The following is a 24,275-nucleotide window of genomic DNA, read 5'->3' as shown; positions in this document are numbered from 1 at the left end:
TTTTTTTAAGATTTTATTTTGAAATAATCTCTATACCCGATGTGGGGCTCGAACTTACAGCCCCCGAGGTCGAGAGTCACACGCTCTACGGACCTTACACCGTGTCATGTGGGCAACACCGCGGGACCTTTTCGTTGGTCTGTATCTGGTGTATTGCTTCTGTTTTCATGGCTCACATTGATGCAGCCCGGCTTGGTGCCAGAAATTGTGCCAAGCACTTTGCGGGCGTCAGGTTCTATAATCCCCACCACAGACCTGAGGGATAAGGTACCAAGATTCTGATGTTAGAGAAAACGAAACAAAACAAAAACGCCAAAATGGAAAGACGGCAGGTGGACATATAGCAAGTAAGTGGCTCAACGTTGTGCCACGGGTTTTTTTTTTTTTTGTAAAACTGTTCAAACAAACCTGCCCCAAATAGATCATTGTCTTACCCTTGACAGTCCAAAATTAGAATTTCCAGAATCAGGCTTGCCAACCCCTGTCAGGACCTTATGTACTTCAATATTCTCTTCTTTCAGTAAGGTGGGGGAAAGCACCAACCGTCTTATTATGTCATGCATTTAATTTTTTTTTAAGATTTTATTTATTTATTTATTAGAGAGAGAGATCATGAGCAGGGGGGAGGGGTAAGGGAGGAGCTGACTCCCCACTGAGCAGGGAGCCCGACGAGGGGCTCGAACCCAGGACCCTGGGATCATGACCTGAGCCCAAGGCAGACACTTAACCAACTGAGCCACCCAGGCGTCCCTATTTCATGCATTTTAGATCTATGATTGTTTTCCCTCAACTTTCCCTTCTACATGATTTGAAATTGTAATAACAGGCAAACTCTTAACATTCCTGCCAACACTGTGTTTTGTAATGCCTCGGTCACTTTGCTTTCAACTTAAAACTTCATCTGATTTCCTGTATTCCACGAAAGAGTGAAAGGTACAAAGCTGACGTGCATTATTTGAAATTGTGAAAATCTAGCAAAAACAAAAACAAAAAACCTCAATGGCAAACAAAAATGGAAAGTAGTTCCATGTGATGAATCACTCTTAATGCTGCTTCAAAGATAAAGAATATTATGAAGTCAAGCCCGTTTTTTTTATTTTTTTAAAGATTGTATTTATTTATTTGAGAGAGAGAATGAGAGATAGAGAAGTCAAGCCCATTTTTAGAGAGAAGCTTGATTTTTTTTTTGAACGTGGTAAAGATATTTTATTCTGGCATTAATATAATTTCAACAAAATATTTTGCAGTCCGTTTAACAGAAAATGAGTCAGTGTTTACTGAACATCTACTTTGTTCCCAGAATTTAAGGAGAGTATAAGCTATATATAAGAAACAGCTCCTGCCCTGGAGAACTTATAATTTAGTGGATGAGAGAAGATGAACACACCAATCAATTGGATTTTACCCAAGGCAGAAATTCCTAGGTGTTCTTCTTCCCCTTCCTTCTAGTTCTTTAGCGAGAGCTAAAGACTTGTTCTCCGAAATACATTGTGACTCTGTCCTCCTCTTCAGAGAAGCTTGATTTTGAATTTCAGAGTTAGCCTAACTGGGTGGTCCAAGATTAGAGTCCGTTTGCCCTCTATTTATTGTCTGGTTATTGTGATTCCTTCTTAAAGCTGGCTTGAAATGTTGGCAGATGCTTCGCTCTAACCTGCTTCAGGATGTGTGCTTGTGTTCCTCATCACACCAGAGTCGTCCGAAATCGGGCCTTCCCTTGTGGTTCACACCACTGTCCCGTTTGGAGTCACCCACTTGGAGCACAGCACCGAGGCTGTGCAGGAGCTAATCTTCCAGCATCTGGAAGACATCTTGCCAGGCCTGCCGCGACCAGTTGCGACCAAATGCCAGAAATGGAGACATTCTCAGGTAAGCAAAGAATATGCGGGTGAGGACGCGATTTTCTTCATCAGAATTGACTGAGTCAGCAGAATGGACTCCCTTTTTCTCATCTCTTCCACTCGGTAGTTCAAGAAACGAACGATGTGATCTCTGGAGCAAATATTTGTTTGCCTCATGTGTAACCGTAAACTTCGACAGGTCTCATTAGCCCGTTATTTCTCGATGAGAGCCGCGTACAATTTTCCCCAAAATCTAGCATCTCGAGACCTACACACCCTGAAAAGCTGGGGTTTCCTATGCAGGCAAGGCCGGTTATATATCATAGTACAGCTGTTTCTCTGGGGTTTTTCTAAATCAGGACTGTGGTTACATAGAAACCACTTTAACCTCCCCAGTTTTTTGCAGTATGTCAAATTAACCTTGTAAGTGTATTTTGCTACCACAATTTTCATTTTTATTAAGTTCCCACTTTGGTTTTGACTGCCGCCAGCAAAGCTCCTTGGGGGGACAAAAGGTGAATACCTGTATAATTCAGCTACTTGAGTTGTTTTTCTGGGTTAGATAAACCTGCTGATCGCTCTGCTAGCTCAGACTTCAGGCTCCTTGCACTAAGTAAATGTTGACTTTTCCGAAAATCTCTGCATATTCCAACGGAAGTTTGCGAGTATTTGTAGAAGAAGTCTTTTGATCTATAAACTCAGTTGTAAAGCCGTTTGGGGACAGTTGGGGCAAAGGGCAGAGGAGAAAAGCAGCAGTGACTATTTTCCCCCAAGATCTCTGAGCCCATGGATTAACCGATTTATCCACGCTGCTGGTTACCCAACTTGGGAAACCTTTAGGAAAAAATGGTATTGTGAGAAGTCGCAGCAGATTTTGTATATTTTACATGCAGGGCTTTCCAAAAATCAGAGGAAATGGTAAATTACTTTCTAAAATACTGCAGCATGCCTGTGTGTTTACCCGTGTCTTCCCAAGTTCAATTTTACAGGGAACTTTGGGGAAAATATTTACTTAAACGTATCATGGTCACTTTAGAAGACTTTACTTTTTCCTTTTAAAAGCATTGAAAAAATCTCAATAGCTAATGTCTTTATGTGCTACTAACTCAATTTTAGGTTGGTTTTAAAAAGAAGACAAGGAAATCAACTTGTTGCTGTAATTTGAAGCTAGATGTATTACACGGCAAGTCCTTTTGCAATTTATAAATATTCCTTTAAAAGGAACAAGAGTTTGTGAGTTTCTTCTTGTGACTTCCGCAAAATAATTTAATAAGCTGAAAAGATGGGTTAAAATCAACTTATTTCTTCAAACTTGAAATGTGTTAATAGAAATAGACTTGCCCCAACCACAAAATGACCTACTCAAAGTTTGTGCAATATCACAAAATTTAATAAAAAAATATTTGAACACAAAGTACATCCAAACCCTAGCCATGATTTTTATTACAATTTGGATGTTCTCTTTTGAAATTAACCCAGTGCATTTACAGCTCTGTTGTCACAAAATCTACAGTGGCTGCAAAGTCGAAAAGGGAGTAAGTTGTTTCATTAAAACTTAGAAGTTTGCATTTTCCAGTATCCATACCCTTCTCCTAGTACCTTGAGCATCACCCTACAGAATATAACACTGCCATTATGGCAGAGATCTTGCCTACATTGTGAGACAGATGACGGTGATGATAGGTAGATGATAGGTAGATGATGGATGGATGGATGGATGGATGGATGGATGGATGGATGGATAATCTCCCATATCACCTCAGAAAAAGGAATAAGGAATGACAGATCCAGAGACATAATAGGATTTAACTAGTTTTCGGTTATTATTCCCAGGAGAACATTTCGCCGGTGCTTTTCAGAGGTCCATTGTAGCCTTTGAAATTTGACATAAATAAATGTGTGCACCCCTCTTCCCTTGCCATCCCGGAGCACATGCTCTACCTTCAGTAAGCTCATTGATGCGCGTGTGTGGATATGGTCTACCACGTGCATAGACTGAAGGGAAGGATTGTGTAGGAACAGGAACAGAAAAGAAAGAGGAAGCACCCTTTGGTTTTGAACTTCCATTCATTTCTGAGCAGAGGCGCAGTCCCCGTGCTGGGGAAATCCCAGCCATGTCTTCTAGTCTGGGTCCCACCCTATCTTCTTTTTATTTTCCTCCTCCCCCTCTCCTGTTCCACCCCAAATGTCTCCTATTCTTCCCACTTCCCCCTCTTTCGGACAAAACAAATGATAGAGCCCTTCAAACCCTCATTTTATGAAATCCTCGGGAGACCACAGAACTGGCGTCCCGCACCCCAGGCAGCAGTGGGCGGCGTGGATTCCCCATCCTAGACCCCTTTGTCTCCATTCATTTGATGTTTCCCTTTTTTTCTCTTCTTCTGCGATCCCTGCCCTGTCAAGGGTAGAGGAGAAGGCAGTGGGGATCAGAAATCATGAGCACCCGTAGTGTGCAAGCCAGGAGCTGGGCCATTCAAACATGTGATCTCATTTCACATTGAAAGTAGTCTGATGAGGTTGCTAGTTTTAACCCCCTCTGCGACGAGAAGACCGAAGCCTCAAAGCCATGAAATAAATTCCCGAAGGTCCATTGGCTCGTAAGGACAAAACCAGTCTTCCCACCTTCCTGTCCTTCCCTGCCCGTCACTGACCCGCTGTGTCATGAGGCCGCTACAAACAAGCCACCACGGGCTTAGGAGTGTAAAACAACGTAAATTTACTATCTTACAGCTCTGGAGATCAGCGGTCCAGGACGGGTTTCATGGGCTAACATCGAAGTGTGGGCAAGCTGTATTTCTTTCTGTAGTCTCTAGGAGAGCATCCATTTTCTTGCCTTTTATGCTTGTTAGAAGTTGCCCACATTCTTTGGCTCGGGGCCCTTCCTCCACCTTCAGAGTCAGCAACAGCTGGTCACATCCTTGTCGTGCATCCCTCTGGCTGTTGCATCTGCCCCTACTCTTCCTCTGAGGACCTTGTGATTACTTTGGGCCCGCCTGGATGTTCCAGGAAAATCTCCCCATCTTGGGCTCAAGTGATCAGCAACGTTTATTTCAGATGCAACCTTCATTCTCCCTTGGCACGCGACATCACATTCGCAGGTGCTGAGGATTGGGATGTGGCCATCTTTGGACAGGGATGGGGGGGAGCGTGATTTCTGTCTACCACACCCTTTTCCCTCCAGACTTCCTTGGTAGGTGCCTTCATGAGGCAGTACCTCCTGCTGTCCTCATCAAAGCTCCAGGGAGAGCATCCCCCTTCCAGGCTCCAGCTCCTCTGAGGAAGTGGCTGCTGCTATGGGAAAGGGGTAAGGGCATATTGGAGGGGGGCGTGCTAGTTTCCCCACTGCTGCTCTCCCACGTCTGGGGCTGCCTCTAAAGTTACAGACCCACAGTGATGGGAAAAGGGTGCACGATGTCTGTTCATTACTCATTTAGCTACTCATTGACTCAATAAGCATTTAACGAATGCCCGCGGCATGCCCGGGACCCGGCTCCCCGAACCCCAGGGACTAAGATTTGCCTACGGCCTTCTTCAAAGACACTGAGCTGAATTTTTGGTCTTGAGTAAGATCACGGTGCATTCTTGTGGGTGCTGCTCCTCCGGGAAGAAAGAGGCGGATGAAGGAGGAAGGCGTGTGTCAAAGACTTGGGAGCTGCTCTGTGTCTCCCATTCGGGTTCGCATAAAACACCCGAGGAGGTGGTTTGAACAAACCTAGCAAAGCAATGGCAGGTTTTCAGGGTCCTCAGGCCTCCCTTTGGCACTCTTTGCCCTCCAGAATTGAAATGTTTATCCAGCTCATAGAACTGGATGTCTAAGCTGTGATGCATTGCATGAAGGCTTCGGAGACCAGCGTGATGCCTTAATGCCTTTAGTAGGAGAGTAATTGCTGCAAATGCCTTTCCGTGTACCTCGACGGGACAGGTGAGCAGTCCGATGACCCTAAGACTCTCACTGCTGTTTGCTGTGCTTTTTTCCGTTGTTTCAGGGCTTCTCACGATGCCTTGCTCCAACTATCGTAAATGTCTGTGATTTGCTTGTGAGTTGAACTCTGATTTCCCCCCACCTTTCTTGAGTCCCCGAAAGTGCCAGTGGTTCTTTCCCCCGATATATTTAGCACACTCATGGAGTACTGTCTTTAAAACAAAAACAAACCAACAAACAAAAAAACCACTGAATGTATTTTCAAATACCAAGGAAATCAGGAGAGGAATTTAAGGGGAGGGAAGGAAGATGTTGGTATCTCTGGCAAAATAAATGGATCCAGACTAACCTCTTAAGCTTTTGCAGTACAATTAGAAATCAGGTATCTCCTGTAGTTACTTTTTTTTTTTTTTTAACTTGGTCTTTTACTCTGAGAGGATGTCTTCTCTCTCCCCAGGGGCAGTCTGTTCATATTTTTAAGAAGAATCATGAACTCTTTAAGAATCTAAATAAAAGCTGGGGTGCCTGTGTGGTGCAGATAGTTAAGCATTGGACTCTTGATTCTGCTTAGGTCGTGATCTCAGGGTCGTGAGATGGAGCCCCAAGCTGGGCTCCACGCTCAGCCGGGAGTCTGCTTGAGATTCTCTCTGCCCCTCCCCGCCCCGATCTCACACACTCTCTCTCAAATAAATAAATCTTTAAAAAAAAAAGAATCTGATAAAGACTATGAGCATGAAGGTTCTCATCATTTCAGAATATATATGTACACATGGCCACAAAAATTGCATACAATTATGAGGATTTATAAACAACCTAAAGTCCTCCCATGAGTCCCACGTTAAGAGTACCTGCTATAAAGTTTATTCTACTATATCCTGCATAAATCAAGAGCTCTTCTCGGCCCAGTCTTGTGTTGCAGTCAAAGAAACACAATTCCACAACCAAAAGAAATTTAAAATACAGGCATATCTTATTTTATTGCACTTGACTATATTGAATGTCATAGATAACTGTGTTTTTTTACAAATTTAAGATTTCTGGCAACCCTGGGTTGAGCAAATCCATAGGCGCCATTTTTTTTTTTTCCCAACAGAATGAGCTCACTTCATGGCTCTCTGTCACATTCTGATAATTCTCACAATATTTCAAACTTTTTCCTTATTATTATATTTATAATGGTGATCTATGCTCAGTGATTATGACTCTCTGAAAGCTCAGATGATGGTGAGCATTTTGTAGCAATAAAATATTTTTAAATTAAGGTATGTATGTTTTTGAAGACCTAATGCTATCGCACACTTAAATGACTACAGTACAGTGTAAACGTAACTTTTACATGCATGGGAAACCAAAAGAATTCATTTGACTCACTTTATTGCAATACTTGCTTTACTGTGGTGGCCTGGAACCAAACTCGTGATATCTCCAAGGTGGGCCTGTAACTCCAATCTTTACAAATACCTTTTATGAAACTTTAAAGAATATCCAACATTTGTCATCCTTGCCAGCACTTTTGGAAGTCTCTCTTCTCGTTCTCTGTATCTCCCGCTTCTGGAAGCTCCCCCCACACCTTCCCTGTGCACCTTCACCTCTTAATTCCCCACCGAAGTTTCCCTGACCAGCAGCCCTGTGGGCTCATCTCTTCCTGTTTGTCCTCCTTTCAAGCTCCCATTCACATTCTTCACTTTAACTCTATAACCTCTTTTTTTTTCTTAAATAACTCTTCGCCCTTTTTAGTGCAAATTTCCCATTTTGGCTTCCTCATTACCTCAGTTGGCATAGTCCTTGCCAGGAGTAGAAAGAATAAAAGAGAAAGAAGGAATGTACAACAGCTTATGGCCAGAATTTTCCTTAGTTGTTTGTGCTTGGTGGGGGGAGAAGGTGCACACACCGAAGAGCCAGCGGCCACCTAGTACTTACATTCTTGCCCCGTGAGATTAATTTCGGGTGTGTGATGGTGTCTAGGTCATTCCTGGAAGGTCAAGTAGCAATTCATATTCTCATTTTTTTCTTTTTCTTTCTTACCCATTTCCTGGCGTATCGCCCTCGTTATCTTGTTTTGCGTGGGTTGGAACTAGAAGGCAGTGACTGATTGTACGAAAATACCAAAATTATAAACCCCAAGGATTGTCCTCTTCAAAATAGTCACCTTGATAAGCTACACCCTTATTTCAACAAGATGGGGCACGTCTTTCAGAGCCTGGCATGCATTCTTCGGCCTATCATTGGTTGGATCAGGTCTTTAGAATTTGAGCTTGAATTCGCCCGATGTTTTAGGAGCAAAGCCATTTGGACTTAAATCTTTTTAATAAAATGGATGGTCAATTTTGACACTTTTCTTAAACTTTACAGATTCAAACATACAGCCTCCCAGGATAAGTACTCTGAAAAGAAAAATAACCGTTGTGTTTATCAGTTCAAGTGCATTACGTGTGTTGCTTGGTAGTTTATGTGCACAGTAAAATCATACTCTATTGGTCCTTCTGATTTTTCTCCCATATTTGTGCTTTATAATTTCTGGATTTTTAATGATGTGATTCTGATCTTGGTGTCTGGCATCAGACAGATTTAGGTTGAAAGCCTGGCTTTTGGTGGACCTCTGAGCGGGCTAGACTGGCACGCCAAGCCTCAGGGCCCATCTGTGACCAGTAACAGTTGAACATGGCTCATAGGGTTGTGGTTGGAAGGAAACGGGGCAACACGGTGGAAAACATTTACCACAGATGCTGGTACGAAGCAAGTTCTTTGGAGATATTACTAAACGCGTAGCAAGAGGAGGAAGAGAGGACATGGGGTCATTTCCTAGAAGCTGAGCTCGTGCGTCCCTGTCACTTGCTTTCTTTTCTTGACTACCTCTCTCTTTTTTAAAGATTTTATTTACTTATTTGACAGAGAGAGACACAGCGAGAGCAGGAACACAAGCAGGGGGAGTGGGAGAGGGAGAAGCAGGCTTCCCGCGGAGCAGGGAGCCCGATGCGGGGCTCGAGCCCAGGACCCCGGGATCATGACCTGAGCCGAAGGCAGGCGCTGCACCGACTGAGCCACCCAGGCGCCCCCTGACTACCTCTCTTCACGGCCACTTGCTGTCCTACCTTTTCATTTTTCACACTCTCTTTTCAGAGTTCCTCTCTCTCTGTGTTCTCTGCTTCACTTCTGCAAATAGCCCTGGACAAGGCATGTTCCTGAAGGACTGATTCAGTGCCAGGCACTATGACACTTAGTCATGCCATAGGGACTGTTGAATAACATCAGAGCAAAGTGAGACCAAAGAAGTGGACTTCTGTGGATGCAAGGAACTCTTGTCAGTTGTTGTTTTTTTGTTTTTTTGTTTTTTGTTTTTTGTTAAGCTTATATATTTTTCAGCTCCTTGCTATTTATTCCCAGTGACTTGCACATTCTTTAGTGTTTGGTAGTTAAACATATTTATGCCATTTACACCATGAGTCAACATTTCTTGGCATGACATTATGGCCACAAGAGTGCTCTTGCCTATGTGCCATGAGTTTCCGGTAATGTACGGAGAGCCAAAACGGGACCTTTGGGATCAGTGGACTCTGGCATGACCCAGTCCATCAACAGCAAGACACATTACAGGTGTCAACACTAAGCTGACCATTCCATTGCATAATCCCCCACCTCTTTGTCACTGGCTCATTACTGACAAGTTGCTTCAGTTTCTTATGAGGTAGCTGCATGTATGTGAGATCATTGGCTGAGAAGTTCTGATCATGGAATTAGGGATGTACAGTCACAGTTTAATTGAAGTTTCTATGAGCAAATATTTCCCCTCTTCACAAAATTCCATATTATGCAAACTATTAAATGTTTTAACACATAGGAATGTAATTAAATCATTTTTTCTTAAGTACTCATGAGACCGACCCTGCCATGTATTCAGAATCACACTTTTTCAGAAGAACTAATCATTTTGAACAGCATTACTTTATAGAAAACTTTTTAAAGCAGTCTGTGTCATTTCTCCTGGACAAATGCTATATATATTCATCTGCAGTCAGTATTACTACTTAAAGCTTGATGATGGGTGTTATTGTATGGGTGTGGACACCCCAAGAGAAGTAGGCCTGATTCCAGCACTATCCCAGAAAGGGTAAGTCTACTCGATCTTTTTAGGAGAGACATCAGTATTATGCTATAAAACTAACAAATAAAAAAGTTCAGTTGCCCAAAGCTATTTATATCCACATTAGAAATTAATAATGTATGTCCATGTTTCCATTTCACACACCTATACTGAGCTCTGACTCTATGCAAGACATTATGCAGGATTCTAAAGACTCAAAGACAGCTCCCCTCCTTCAAGGAGCTTGCTATATAATTAGCAAAGCTGACCAAAAAGCCGCTAATCATGAGATAATGTGGTTTGCTCTCGGAAAGGTACGTATAATATACTCTGTGAACACAGGGAGGTTTTTTTTTAAGATTTTATTTATTTATTTGATATAAAGTAGGGGGGAAGATAACAAGCAGGGGGGAAGGGTAAAGGGAGAAGCAGACTCCCCGCTGAGCAGGGAACCCGATGCGGGACTCGATCCCAGAACCCTGGGATCATGACCCGAGCTGAAGGCAGATGCTTAACCAACTGAGCCACCCAGGTGCCTGAATACAGAAAGTTTGAGGAGAGTGGTAACACATAGCCTCCTAAGAGAAGACATCACTTGAGCTACAAAATGAAGTCAGACTGGCAGAGGGAATGATGTTCCAACAACAGGTGCACTTTCCCAGAGGTGGGAGAGCACAAGGTGCATTCTTTCTTTTCACCTTGGTCTTTGCACCTTGGTCTAAAGTACCTCTTTAAACATGACAGCCCACATCATCATTTTATTACACTGAGTGTGTAAGTGTGTGTGTGTGTGTGTGTGTGTATTCATTATATATCCTTTCTATATATTCATTCTCTGTCTTTCAAAAATGCCATTTATTTTTTATTTATTTTTTAAAAATATTTACTTATTTATTTTAGAGAGAAAGCACGAATGTGCCAGTTCGGGGAGGGGTAGAGGGAGAGGGAGAGAATCTCAAGCAGACTCCTGGCTCAGTGCGGAGCCCGGCACAGGGCTCAGCCTCGCGACCCCGAGATCATGACCTGAGCCAAAATCAAGAGTCAGACCCTCAAAGGACTGAGCCACCCGGGCACCCCACAAAAAATGGCAACTATTAATCCCCTAGTCTGTGTAGCTCGCTGGGCTTTGTACTTAACTCACTTCACCCTCCAAGCACCCTGTGGAGTGTCTGCTTCTTCCCCATTGCACAGATGAGGAAGTTGGGAAATAGAGGCTCAGTACCTTAAAAGCCAGGGCTTTCAAACACCTCACTCTACTGCCAGTAATTGTTTGAGCTCTGGCTTTCCCCCAATTATGACACATTCTTCCATCATCATTCTTCTGCTGCTTTTAGCTAGAAATAATAGTTAACATCTATGCTCTGATTTTAGAAAGCATTTTTCTACTTCTTTTCATTTGATCCTCACAATTCCAACAGATCAGGAAGTAAATATGACTATCTTTGCTTCAAATGAAGAAACTGGGGTTCACGTTGCATGGTTTTGCCTAATGTGATGCAGCTAGTAAGTAGCAAAATAGAAATTGGAATGTTTCATTTTAGATACAAAAGTCCACATTTCACACTGTACACAAAAATTAACTAAACATGGATCATAGACCATAAAACCTTAAAGTATAAAACTTCTGGATAAAAACAGGAGAAAATCTTTATGATCTTGAATTTGGCAAACATTTCTTAGATAAGATACAAAAAGCACAAGCCATAAGAAAATAAACTGATAAATCGGGCTTGATCGAAATTAAAAACAATGTCCTTGAAAGACATTGTTAAGCAAATGAAAGGACAAGACAGAGACTTGGAGAAAACATTTGTAAAAACATGTATCTGATAAGAGACTAGTATCCAGATGATATAAAGACCTGTCACAAATCAGTAATAAGAAAACAAATGGCCCAACTATTTAAAAATAGACAAAAGATTTGGAAGAGCACTTTACTAAAGAAGAGGTTATGAATTTAACCATGGAGATGTAAGCTTTCTACAATGAAAGCTATAAAACATTGCTGAAAGAAATTAAAGGAGACTTAAATACAGGAAAATATACTATATGTTCATAGATTGGGAGTCTTAATTATTGTTTTTTAGGTAAACTCTGGGTCCAACGTGGGGCTTGAACTCACGACCCTGAGATCAAGAGGCACATGCTCTACCAACTGAGCCAGCCAGCTCCCCTGGGAGACTTAATAATTTTTAAGTGGCGATATTACCCAAAGTGATCTATGGACTTACTGTAATTGCTATAAAATTCCCAATGGCCTTTGCAGAAATGCTAACCCAAAAATTTATATGGAGTTGCAAGGGACCCCAAATAGCTAAAACAATCTCAAAAAAAGGACAAAGCTAGAGGACTCACACTTTCTGATTTTCAAACTTACTACAAAGCTACCCTAATCCAAATAATGTGGTAATGGCATAAGAATAGACAGATAGATTAATGGAATAGAACCATGAGTCGGGAAATAAACCCACCCTTATGGTTAATTGATTTCTGTTAAGTTTCCCAAAAACATTCAATGGGAAACAATAGTCTCTTCAACACATAGTGCTGGGACAACCAGATAGCCACATACAAAAGAATGAAGCTGGACCCTTAACTCACACCCCACGCAAAAACTTACCCAAAATGGATTAAAAACCCAACTATGCAAGCTAAAATCAGAAAATCTTAGAAGAAAACATAAGGGTGAATCTTCACAACCTTGTATTTGGCAATGGTTTCTTATATATAATACCAAAAGCATAAGCAACAAGAGAAAAAATAACTTGGACTTCATCAAAATTAACAACTTGTGTGCATCAGAAGATTAAGAAAGTAAAAAGACAACGCATAGGATGGGAGAAATTATTTGTGAATCACTTATCTGATAAGGGTCTACAATCCAGAATATATAAAGAACTCTTGCAACTCAACAGCAAAAAATCAGACAACCCAATTTTAAAATGGGTCAAGGACTTGAATAGACATTTCTCCAAAGAAGAGATACAAATGGTCAACAAGCACATGAAAAGATGCCCAGTGTCCTTAGTTATTAGGGAAATGCAAATTAAAACCACAATGACATACCATCTCATACCCACTAAGATGAATATAATTTGAAAAAAAAAAAAAAGAAAGAAAGAAAGAAAGAAAACGGAAAAACAAATCCTGGTAAGGATGTGGAGAAATTAGAATGCTCCTACCTTGCTGGTGGGAATATAAAATAGTTTGGATGTTGTGGAAAACAGTTTGGCAGTTCCTCAGTCAGTTATACATAGAATTGCAGGATGACCAAAATATCCCCCTCCTATATAGTCAAAAGAATGGAAAACATGTGTTCTGTTCAAACAAAACTGTGTCCACAAATGTTCATAGCAGCACTATTCACAGTAACTAAAGGTGGAGGTAGGCCAAATGTCCATCATGGACATGAATGGATAAACAAAATATGGTATATCCATAAGATGGATTATCATTCAAGCATAAAAAGCAATGAATTATACCTCAATTAAAAAATCCATCATTAAGGGGGTACCTGGGTAGTCGGTTAAGCATTTGACTCTTTATTTCAGCTAAGGTCATGATCTCGGGGTCCTGGGGTCGAGCCCCACATTGGGCTCCCCCTCACCTTCTGCCCCTCCGCCCTGCTCTCTCTCTCTCTCTCTAAAATAAATCAACTGTTAGGTGGGAAATATATCTTTAACATATTTCTAATAAGAGGACCCATGGGAAATTATATAGAAATACACATATTAAACATTTGAAGGACAAAAAAAAAAAAGCAATGAGGTATTGATAAATGCTACAATGTGGATAAACGTTGAAAACATTGTGCTAAGTGAAAGAAACCAGACACAAAGACTACATCTTGAATGATTCCACTTATATGAAGTATCTCAAATAGGCAAATCCCTAGAAATCCATAGCTTACCAGAAAGCAGGTAAGTGTTTGCCAGTGGCTACTACTAATGTCATATGTATTTTACCGCACACAAGAGAGAAGAGATTGGATGGCAGTCCACACAAAAAAATGCTGAACATCACTGGTCATTAGGGAAATGTAAATTAAAACTAAAATGAGATGCCATAACACAACTACTAGAGTGGCTCAGATCAAAAACTCTGAAGGTACCAAGGGCTGGTGAGGATACACATGGAATCCTCACCTATCTCTGCGGGAATGCAAAATGGCACCAGCCCCTTTGGAAAACACTTTCGTAGTTTCTTACGAAGTTAAATACACACTTACCATCTGACCCAAGGGCCCCACTCTTAGGGATTTACCCCAGAGAAATGAAGACATACATCCATACAAAAACTTATTTGCAAAGGTTCATAGCAGCTTTATCAATAATTGCCCTGAACCTGGAAATAACCCAAATATTCATCACCCGGTGCATGGGCAAAAGGTTATACCTCCATAGATGAAAAACTACTCAGTAATAAAATGAAACAAGCTGCTACTATCTGCAATACATGAGTGAATCTCAGAAGCATTATCTAAGTGAAAGAAGCCATACTCAAAGGCTATCTATCCTAGCATTCTACTTGTGTGGCTTCCCGGAGTAGGCAAAATTGTAGGGACAGAAAATCGATCAGTGGTCGCCAGGGGCTATGACTAGGAGAAGGAGATGAACTACAAAGAGGCCCAAGGGAAATTTCGGGGGGCGAGGGAAATGTTCTCTGTATTATTGTTGTGGTAGTTAACACGACTGTGTACGTTGTCAAAATTTATAGAACGGTACACATAAACAAGGTTGAATTTCCCCATATATAACTTATACCTCAATTAAGCTGACTTCTCAAACCACTTGTTTTTTATCCTCCATTATTGCCTCTCTGAGGAGCACAAGCGTTGATTCTTTTAATTTCACAGTAATGGAAGTAGAAAGGAGGAGGTTGTTTCTGGATCTGAAGATCAAAATGGCGGCAATCTTTCGGCCAAAATCTCACAGCACGAACCAAAAGCCGTTGGGTTCGTTCAGCACGATTGAGGACCAGAAGAAAAATAATAGCTGTGCTTCTGGGTCATCAAGAAAAGGAAGGGAAATGGAGTGAGAGAAGGCATGCAGAAGGATTGAGTTGGCGGGGAACCGAGCTGCTGTTAAATGGGGGAGAAGTCGTCATCAGGCCCACTTGAGCAGGAAAGATGATTTAGCTTCGTGTCTAGACTCACAGATCCAAAGCGTTTTTGCCCTTCTGCATCCTAGGATCCCAAGCAATTGGATCCTTGGAGAGACTGTGGCACAACATCTATATTTAGATGAAAACAAGAGGATCCCAGTCTGTTCGATCACCTTCTGGCTTGTGCCCCCAGCACCCTACGCAGGCTCGCCACCTGCGCATAGTTGTAGAGTTTATGCATGAATATACTAAACCTTGCTGAAGGGCAGGAGAACTTCCTATTAAATTAAAAACTCCAAAGGGGACTGTAACGCGACCATCGTTTTGTTTGTTATTACTGCAGGACTACTAGAGAAAACAGTATCTCATTCTTGATTGTGTGCTTGTGAACAACTCCTCGTCGAAGTAGACTGCTCCAGTGTTTTCAGGACTCTGAGACATAGAATAGATCTAAACAGATTGAATGTAGACCTCAGGAATTGAATATACGGTTTCAGCAAAGTATGTCCTTCACCATTCAAGCCCCACTAAAGCTGCTACGTGGATCATATAATTGATTTGTGGCGCTTCCTGCTTGCATCTACCCCATAGTTTATTAAAATAGAATAGACAAATACCATTAAAGCGAAAAGCTCCCCTGAGAATTGACCAAACCACATCACTTTCTTCACACCTAGGGTATTCCAACCAATAGTAATTTTACAGCGACTGTCTGTAGTCCCAGACACAGAGTTCTGCAGCCGGGAGCCCACAGCACAAGTAAACCTTTTCCCTAAAGCACAACAAAGAAATGGGTTTATGAAATCACCATTAAACATAATAGAACACCGGAAAGACATGTCGAACAGAGGCAAGAGGACAGGATGAACATAACGCATAAGAACCAATTAACAATGTACCATCTCTGCGGGAAAGCACCCGGTTGTTGATAAAGCTCTTTGTGAACACAGAGGACTGTAACATAGGAAACTCTCAAACACCGGTGGCCACAAGAAGTGCAATTTTTTTTTAAGGAAATATGCCTAAAAATAGACTAAGTGGAATAATCAGCCCTCCCATTTATCATTATTATCCCAGTTCTCAGTATCACTTATCTTCAATAATATGCAGCGTATGGTTAAGAAATAACCCGTATCATCACTTGTCTTAATCATACGGCAAATATATTCCATATGTGTAGGACCTGGGGCTATGCCACAAACCTCTGAGCACAGAGGGTTGACTGTTCTAAGAGGGAATTTTTAAAAGATAAAGACATAAGTTGGCTAGGTCACCCAGAAGAATTGTTTCTTTCCTCCCTGACACCTAGAGCTTTCTAGAGTGCATTCCCCGTGTCCCAGGAAAGAAAGTTATTTAAAGGAATATTTAGACTTTATGTCTGTGCAGGCTCACTGCCACTTTGACGGGAACTAGAAACATCGCGGACTGGGTCACTCGGGTCTCCAGTTTTAAAAGTAAAGACAAACATCTGTATGTCCTATGACGCCCCCCCCACACACACACACACGTTCACACATACACACTCGTCTAGTTCTGTCTTACACACTTTCCAGGGTGTTCTTCATGGTACCATTTTATGAGGTGAGGCAGAATTGTCTGGGTAGGAGACTGTCTTCACTTGCTGTTTTGAAATTCAGGTTGAGTCAGATACCCCCGGGGCCTTGGCCTGGGATCTACAACAGGTGAGCCTGAGGCTGCGAGTCCCGCTTTCTGGGGGTCAGAGAAAGGAGCATAAGTACCCAAAGAGGAGTGGTCCCCTGGACGGTGCAAATGATGAAGAGCTGAGTTAGAACGGGCAGGTGTCGAGGGCGATGACACAGAGGGAAGTAAGTAACACGATAATTCGGAAGGTAAAGGAGATTTCAGAGACTGAAACAACAATAAAGAAAATTATTATCATAGAGAGAAAAAAAAGTTCCTCCACATTTAAAGACCATTCGAACACAGAGAATTTAAAACTTTGAAAAGTTTGAATTAGTTTTTGGTGGGCCCACATGCACACATCCTTTGAGCAAACATTTACTCGACACTAGCCGCGTACAATGGAGGAGGAGATGCAGGGAATATGAAAATGAAAAAAAAATAACCCTCAACAAAACAAAACAACCCCCGTAGCTCCCTGTTTCTGAGGACTTGCAAGGCTTTTAAATAACAAATATTTCTTACCAGATTGCAATTTGTTGAGTTAAGCGTAGCGGAATCAGCAACCTTTTACGGCATTTTCATTAGTCCCCAAAGGGGCTTTTTTTAAAAAATAAAAGAAAGGGATAGAAACACTACATTTTTAATTTTAGCCAATAGCACACATTTTTTTTTCCTCAAGAAAACAATGCTGAGGGGTTGATATTATTTTTCACTGACCCATCAATGAAGTCTCATCCTTTCAGACAGCCGGGCTGGATCCCCATCTATAAAGATGTAAACAGACATTTCCACTAACATGAGCACAAACCCTGGTCTCTCGTCCGTTTGTTTACATTTCTCCCTGTTTTTGTAAACAGGAATATGATAGATGCTTCAAACCAGTGCCTTGGGAACGTGGTAGGAATGGGGAAATGTATACATAGAATCAACACAGACCACATTTTCTCCCCAGCCTCAGGCAGTTTGAAGGTAGGCATTTATTCTGCATTTGATGAAGCCTTTTCCCCTAACCCCAATTTTTCTCTACAGCCTTAAGTTTACTACCTGAGTATTTAGCTGCAGGTGAACAGATGAAGGATGTGTTACCCCAGATTCTAGTTCTAGCTAGATGAATATTTGGATAGAAGAGAGATTGCACAAGTTTCTGGGAAATGAGTCGTACATAAGATTTTATTCCATTTTTAAAAATCACTCACCCACTCACCAAGTCCAAACGAAGGTTATGCGTGTTACCTGAGATTACTGGTGGTTTCTGCAAGCTGACCTCCACTTCCCAGCACCCCCACCCCTTTATGGAAAACATTCCTCAGGCTGAACATCTCTGTGCTCTGAGCCATGAGCCACATCAAGCACCTCACTGCACAGCAGTGGTTCCAAGCGTTTTTATTTCATGGACCAGTAAAATCCCTCTAAATGTTTTGGGAACCAGTATAATTTTGCTATCTTTGCATTCTGCAATTAAGAATTTAAAAAGCAAAAACACGGCCACAAGAATTTAATGGAAGGAATAACCAAAAAAAAAAAAAAAAAAAAAACACAAAGTTAGAACCTCATAACCAATTTATAAAATAGAATACATTTCGCTCTGTGAAAAAGCTCATAATTCTCCTTATTTTTTCTCTTCTTGCAATAGATTGACTTTTGGGAACCACTATCTTTGAGCTTTGCATCGAGGCCATAAAACAATAAGTTGACCAAATATTCAATTGGCTGCTGTTTATGTACCATGGCGTGGGTTCAGGTTTATAATGTCTGCAGAGTAGAGGAAGTGAACAAATGTAGGAATCAGCCCCATATCATCTCAGCCCTTCTAGCTGGTCATATTGCCAATGTGGGCCATAGCTCAGAAGGGGACTGTCACTCAGAGCTTGCCCCAGTCAAGTTAGTGTGCAACTAGGAGACAGTAAGCTTTCCCTGGATGCCAGGAACAGTCGGAGGTAAGAGCCACCCTCCGACACTGGGATTGTTAGAAATCAATTTTAAAAATTCAGCATGGGGGCGCCTGGGTGGCTCAGATGGTTAAGCGTCTGCCTTCGGCTCGGGTCATGATCCCAGGGTCCTGGGATCGAGTCCCGCATCAGGCTCCCTGCTAGGCGGGAGCCTGCTTCTCTCCCTCCCTCTGCCTCTGCCTCTCTCTCTCTCTCTCTGACTCTCATGAATAAATAAATAAAACCTTTAAAAAAATAAATAAAAAAAATAAAAATTCAGTGTGATTATCAAAAGGACAAGGGAGGGCTCAGACATCTCCATTTGCCCAAGACGTAGGCATACCCAAGTCCAATTGACGTGACCCTCAGGAACATAAGGCAACGTAACAAAGCCATAAAAGGACTCAGTCTTTTATAGCACCTTTTATAGTTTGTTTGTTTTTAATGTGAATTATTTCAAATGCAATTGCCAACTAGGAAATCAGTGTCACAGGCAATAGTATCAGTCTCGGACATGTTTATGTTTTCAAGCGCTCTGGGTAAATTTCCTCATAAGCAAAGAGGAAGCCTTAGCAAATAGGGAGGTCTGAAGAAAAAACCTGAAAACCTCCAGAGGTGCCTTCCTTTAGGACAAACCGTGGTTGTCATGGTGGCCCTAACAACTGTTGGGTTTTCCCACCTTGGTAAGCTCTTCTGGGTTTTCCCACCTTGGTAAGCTCTTCAGCAAACCTGTCGGTGCTGGTGACGAAATCACAAAGACATTTCCCCCTCAGTGAAATCTGAATTGATGAAGGCTACCTCCTGGATATTTTAAATTTAGATCAAAATGGTGTCTTTTAGGGATGCCTGGGTGGCTCAGTTGGTTGGGTGGCTGCCTTCGGCTCAGGTCATGATCCCAGAGTCCCAGGATCGAGCCCCGCATCCAGCTCCCTGTTCAGCGGGGAGCCTGCTTCTCCCTCTCCCTCTGCTGCTTCCCCTGCTTGTGCTCTCTCTCTCTCTCTTGCTGTCTCTCTCAAATAAATAAATAAAATCTTTTAAAAAGTAGTCTTTTAGGAGCAACTGCCCCCCAGGACCTGTATCTTGAAGGAGGAAGCCTAAGCCCCAGACTTCAGGCTACAGAGATGTCACTAAATGCAGAGGCTGGGAGAACGTCATTGTGCTGGTCACTCTACTATGATGCGTATTGTTTGTGTTAGTGCTCGGGTCAGAGTTCTATAGGCTTTGAATTGTCTGCTCCAACCCTAATTTTCCCATGAACCCTGATAGTTTTGTAGTATTGTGGCCGGAGTCCAAGTACCTGTCTTATTTTCACATGGCAGTCAAAGCCCCACCGTGACCCGTGGAGGGACAAAGGCATGGAGGGACGTTAGGAATTAAGGACTGGGGGTCATTATTAGAAGAAATGAGAAGTGGGCGTCTGGCATCATCTAGAGGAAATCGCTCCTGATGTGCTCCTAATTCTTGGCTCTGAAACATGTCTGGTTTGGACAAAGGCAATGCATCATACTCTCCTGGCTTCATGAGAAAAGAGAAAAAAAAAAAACAGTGAAGAATATTTAATTCATTTATTTATAATTACGTGGCTGCTCTGTAGGCTTCGAACCCAGGATGGGTTTATAGGATTCCTCTCGAGTGCCAAGTCCAGTTGATCTGCCTGAAGCCATCAGGTAGGGAGGATGCTTCGGCCACATCTGGGCTCCGTGGCAAAGAATGCCACAATCAATTAGTGACATCTGTCTGGAGATGCGGCACAGGGGTCACCCCGATCGCAGGGGTGAGGAGATGAATGGGTTGGGAAGACAACCACACGTGGTCCTGGAATCCGTACGTTTACCTTTGGAAAGGAACGGATCGATTCTCTGTCGGTTTCACCTGAGGCTACTCCTTTGGATGAACTGAGAACGCGGAGGGTTTAAACTAGCAACGCTGAAGACAGTCGCATAGGGACCCGGAGATGCTGTGACCAGAAAAAGCTCTGCTTCAAGGATCCTGCCGCTCATTATCTTTGGACCTGTTATGCGTTTACTCATCTTAAGTACCTGCCATACTTCTCCCCTTCCCCCATTTTTTAAATTTTAAATTAGTTTCAGGGGTAGGATTTAGTGATTCATCAGTTGCCTACAACACCCAGTTGTATATATAACATTCTGTCAAGTGCCCTCCTTAATGCCCATCACCCCATCCCCTTACCCCATTTTATATTTGCCATATTTCATTGCTTGTGAGACGCCGCGGAGTCGGTATACACCAGGACACAGTCAGGAGGTTGTTTTCACACATATGAACACGGCTATTTGGGGTGGATTAGCATTGGGACCGCCACTGCAACCCCTTGATATTTTAATTAAAAAGTTATGTGAGGACCATTTGAGAAAAGAGTATGAGTCCTGGTCGCTGTCTGGAAACCTTTCTTCCCTGCCACAGAGAAAGTGCATGACCAGAACTTGCAAGACGGTATCAGTGGCTTGGGGAAAATGCCAGGAAGTACCATCCAGTGGAGCACGCATGTAAGAAATGCTCTAGGAGGCACAGAGGACAGACTGTGATGTGGGGAGGAGCACAGATGTGGACAACTCTGAGCTAGAGTGGAGAAGTCACGCTCTATATGCGAAGACATTTTTAGAACGGCTTAACCAGTATTCCTGTTTTATGTCCTTTCTAGTTTTGCAAAAGAACTACTTGTAGATAAGTACAAGAGAACTATTCTAGTAAATATAAAGCTATGTGTCATGTTGCCACCATTTTTCTTCCTCACTGGCGCATAAAATACTGGTGCTTCTTCCGGTTGACCGTGCCTTAGATTCAGTGAAGTGTGGTATAATTTACATCTGTGACAAGTGAGGAAATGCAGGAGCAAGAAGCTAATTGTTGAAATGTTGTCACATTTTCTTATCAGGTTGGTTGCGCATCTAGGATTAGAACCTGTGAGACCTCATCTTGCTGTGCCCACGTGGATGTCCCTTAGTGCCACGTTTCGGAAAGGTTGGTTTTAAGGAACCAAATCATGGGCTGGACAGCTAACTAGAATGGATCAAATATGGCCATGCTCGAGGCCACACAGCAAGATTGTTCTGTTTGGGTAGATGCCTTGACAGTCCGAGGATGAGCTTTCGCCATCAGCTGAGGTGCAGAAGGAAGAATGCATGTCACCAAGTGTGTCGCTGGATTATTTCTTGCTAATTATCACCTTCATGTTGTTGACAATCTCCATTTTGAAGTCGCCGTTAGCCTTCTGGTCTGCTCCTCTCTCTTGTCATCTTTAATTTCGTCCTCACACCAGAGGGACTCCTTGTGTGTATTTTTACAGCTAATAGTCACAACACAAAGAACCCATTAAGTTAAGCCATGTGAAGATGGACAATATTTAACGTCTGTGACCTGCAGAATCAGCAGCTTTGTGTGGTTCTGCTTCATACATGACACATGAGATGTTCACGTGAAACAGTTCACATGACAAGAGGACAGCCCTGAATTTGTCGCTATTGAAAGCATCCTAAATACAGTATCTCTTCCATTTGAGCTTCTGCCAGCTCAGTGGGAGCCTCTGAATAACATTTTTTGTGTAGATGGTTCCCTTTGAAGACCTTCATTTGATCAATTGCATGTACAATATTGTCTTTTTTTTAACTCAATAAACATTCATTGCATACATAATAGAGGTTAGGCACCATCCCCAGCCTTGGACACAAGGATTGGTGCAGCCCAGCTCCTGCTCTTTGAGGCATGCGGTCTAGGAAGGGAGACAAATCTGGACGTAATTCCAGTGCAAAGCAGCAAGTAACATCACAGATAAAATAACATGCTGTAAAGGCTCTTACCCTGCCTGGCAGAGCACAAAGACCTCAACGCAGGTGACATCTGTGCTGCTTCTAGAAGGGCAGCGACGAGGGGGAAATGGTATACCATCACCCCGCAGGACGGCTGGCTCAAAGTCACAGAAACATGACAAAGAAGGGCATGTTTGAAGCACGCTTCAAGGGGAGTCCACCTAAATGCCGTGAGATTGATTTCCTCCCCAAACTGCAGACTTGGCCAGTCAGCAACCCGGTCTTCCAGCCACGTGACCTAGCATCTGGCATGTACCAGTCATCAAATGGAATTACACGGCACCGACAAATTGTTACCTCACCCTGGGCAGAACGTTCTCCCTCCAGCTCCCTCCTGCTTAATACCTGTTAATGTGCAGTAGTGATGGTTTATCTGCACAGGGATGTCAACTGGAATGTGTCATAACTTTACCGCAAATGGAGATTTATGTGTGTGTGTGTGTGTGTGTGTGTAAATTATATAGACATACACGTGTATGTATATATGAGTACATGTGAATGAGTTATCCCATTTATGTGATTTTCTATATGCATTAAGCTAAGAGACCATCAAACGTTTTTGTTTTGTTTTAAAAAACCATACATATATATGGTCATGCATTATTTTCTATCAAACAGATGTCCATCCGTGTATATGTATATGAATGAGTTACCCTGTTTATATGAATTTTCAGATGCATAAAACTATCAGTGACTATCAAACATTTTTGTTTGTTTTATTTAAATTAAGTCTTCAGGGGCGCCTGGGTGGCTCAGTTGTTAAGCGTCTGCCTTGGGCTCAGGTTGTGGTCTCGGGGTCCTGGGATCGAGCTCCGCATCGGGCTCCCTGCTCAGCGGGAAGCCTGCTTCTCCCTCTTCCGCTCTCCCTGCTTGTGTTCCCTCTCTCGTTGTGTCTCTTTCTGTCAAATAAATGGATGAAATCTTTAAAAATAAATAAATAAATAAATAAAGTCTTCACGGAAATATTTCTGAAAGTGTCAGAGGGGTGAGTTCTGGAGTCCGCGTGCTCTGTTCGGATCTCTGTTTCTTCACCTCCTAGCTCTCTGTCCCTGGGCAGGTGACAATCTTTCTGAGTCTCAGGGTTCTCCTCTATAAAAGGAGAATAGTAGTAACAGCCTCATAGGGTGGCTGTGTTCATTAAATGGGTGCACATGTAAAGCATATGTATGTGGCAAACATTCAAGAAATGCTAACAAGTAATACTTTGTGCATATTAGAACTGGTTCTTGAATATTGGGGCCCTTATCATGAGCACTGATGATTGTGGGAAGACATAGCTGGTACCCTCATGGCCTATTAAAAGTCAGAAAATGATTTGCCCCTCTACTCAACGGTCCCAGACTGCCAAGCTTCTGCTCAGTCTTGTCTGGTTTTTGAGTGTTTATATAACATCCCTTGTTTTCAGACTACCAGCTATCACACTCTGAAATCATTAATATGTATGAGAACCCAACAGTTTTCCCTTAGTGTTTCACTGGCAAATCAAATAATCCAACCTGTTTAAATTCTATCTGAAGTAGGAATTTAGGGGTACCTGGGTGGCTTAGTTGGTTAAGCGTCCAACTCTTGATTTCAGTTCAGGTCATGATCTCAGGGTTATGAGATCAAGCCCCGCATCGGGTTCCACGCTGAGTGTGGAGCCTGCTTGTCCCTCTCCCTCCCCCTCTGTTCCTCCCCTTGCTTGCACAAGCACTCTCTCAAATAAATACGTAAAATCTTTAAAAATTAAAATAAAATAAAGTAGGAATTTAAAGGCTCTGACTGAACGCCCGAGTCTGTGCTTCAGTGTCCACACTCTGTGTTGTCTGTTTTAACCACTCAAAGATCTTGTGAGCCGATTTCAAGGTTATTGATTATTAGCTATGGAAAGACAAATGCTACATGAGCTCCCTTCTATGCAGAATTTAAACTAGTCAGACTCATAGAAGCAGA

General features: G+C 42.4%; 1 protein-coding gene across 6 annotated transcripts in view; it reads left to right on the top strand.

Moving 5' to 3' along the window:
- The window catches only part of RNLS (renalase, FAD dependent amine oxidase), a 268,904-nt gene that overhangs the window by 239,417 nt on the left and 5,212 nt on the right, over window positions 1–24,275 (top strand). For 3 of the 6 annotated variants that reach the window (XM_027595340.2, XM_027595351.2, XM_027595333.2), the window contains exon 6: window positions 1,661–1,866. The exons of 1 other annotated variant lie outside the window; for it this stretch is intronic. In XM_027595340.2, coding sequence (XP_027451141.2) covers window positions 1,661–1,866 — 206 coding nt within the window. Of the gene's footprint in view, window positions 1–1,660; window positions 1,867–21,412; window positions 23,105–24,275 lie in introns of those variants that run through there. 2 more of the 6 variants (XM_027595357.2, XM_027595345.2) reach the window with 2 other exon arrangements.

This window comes from Zalophus californianus, chromosome 15 (genome assembly GCF_009762305.2).
Source record: "Zalophus californianus isolate mZalCal1 chromosome 15, mZalCal1.pri.v2, whole genome shotgun sequence".
Classification (NCBI taxonomy): domain Eukaryota; kingdom Metazoa; phylum Chordata; class Mammalia; order Carnivora; family Otariidae; genus Zalophus; species Zalophus californianus.
The sequence above is the reverse complement of the archived record's forward strand: the minus strand, read 5'-3'. Positions and strand labels throughout refer to the sequence as shown.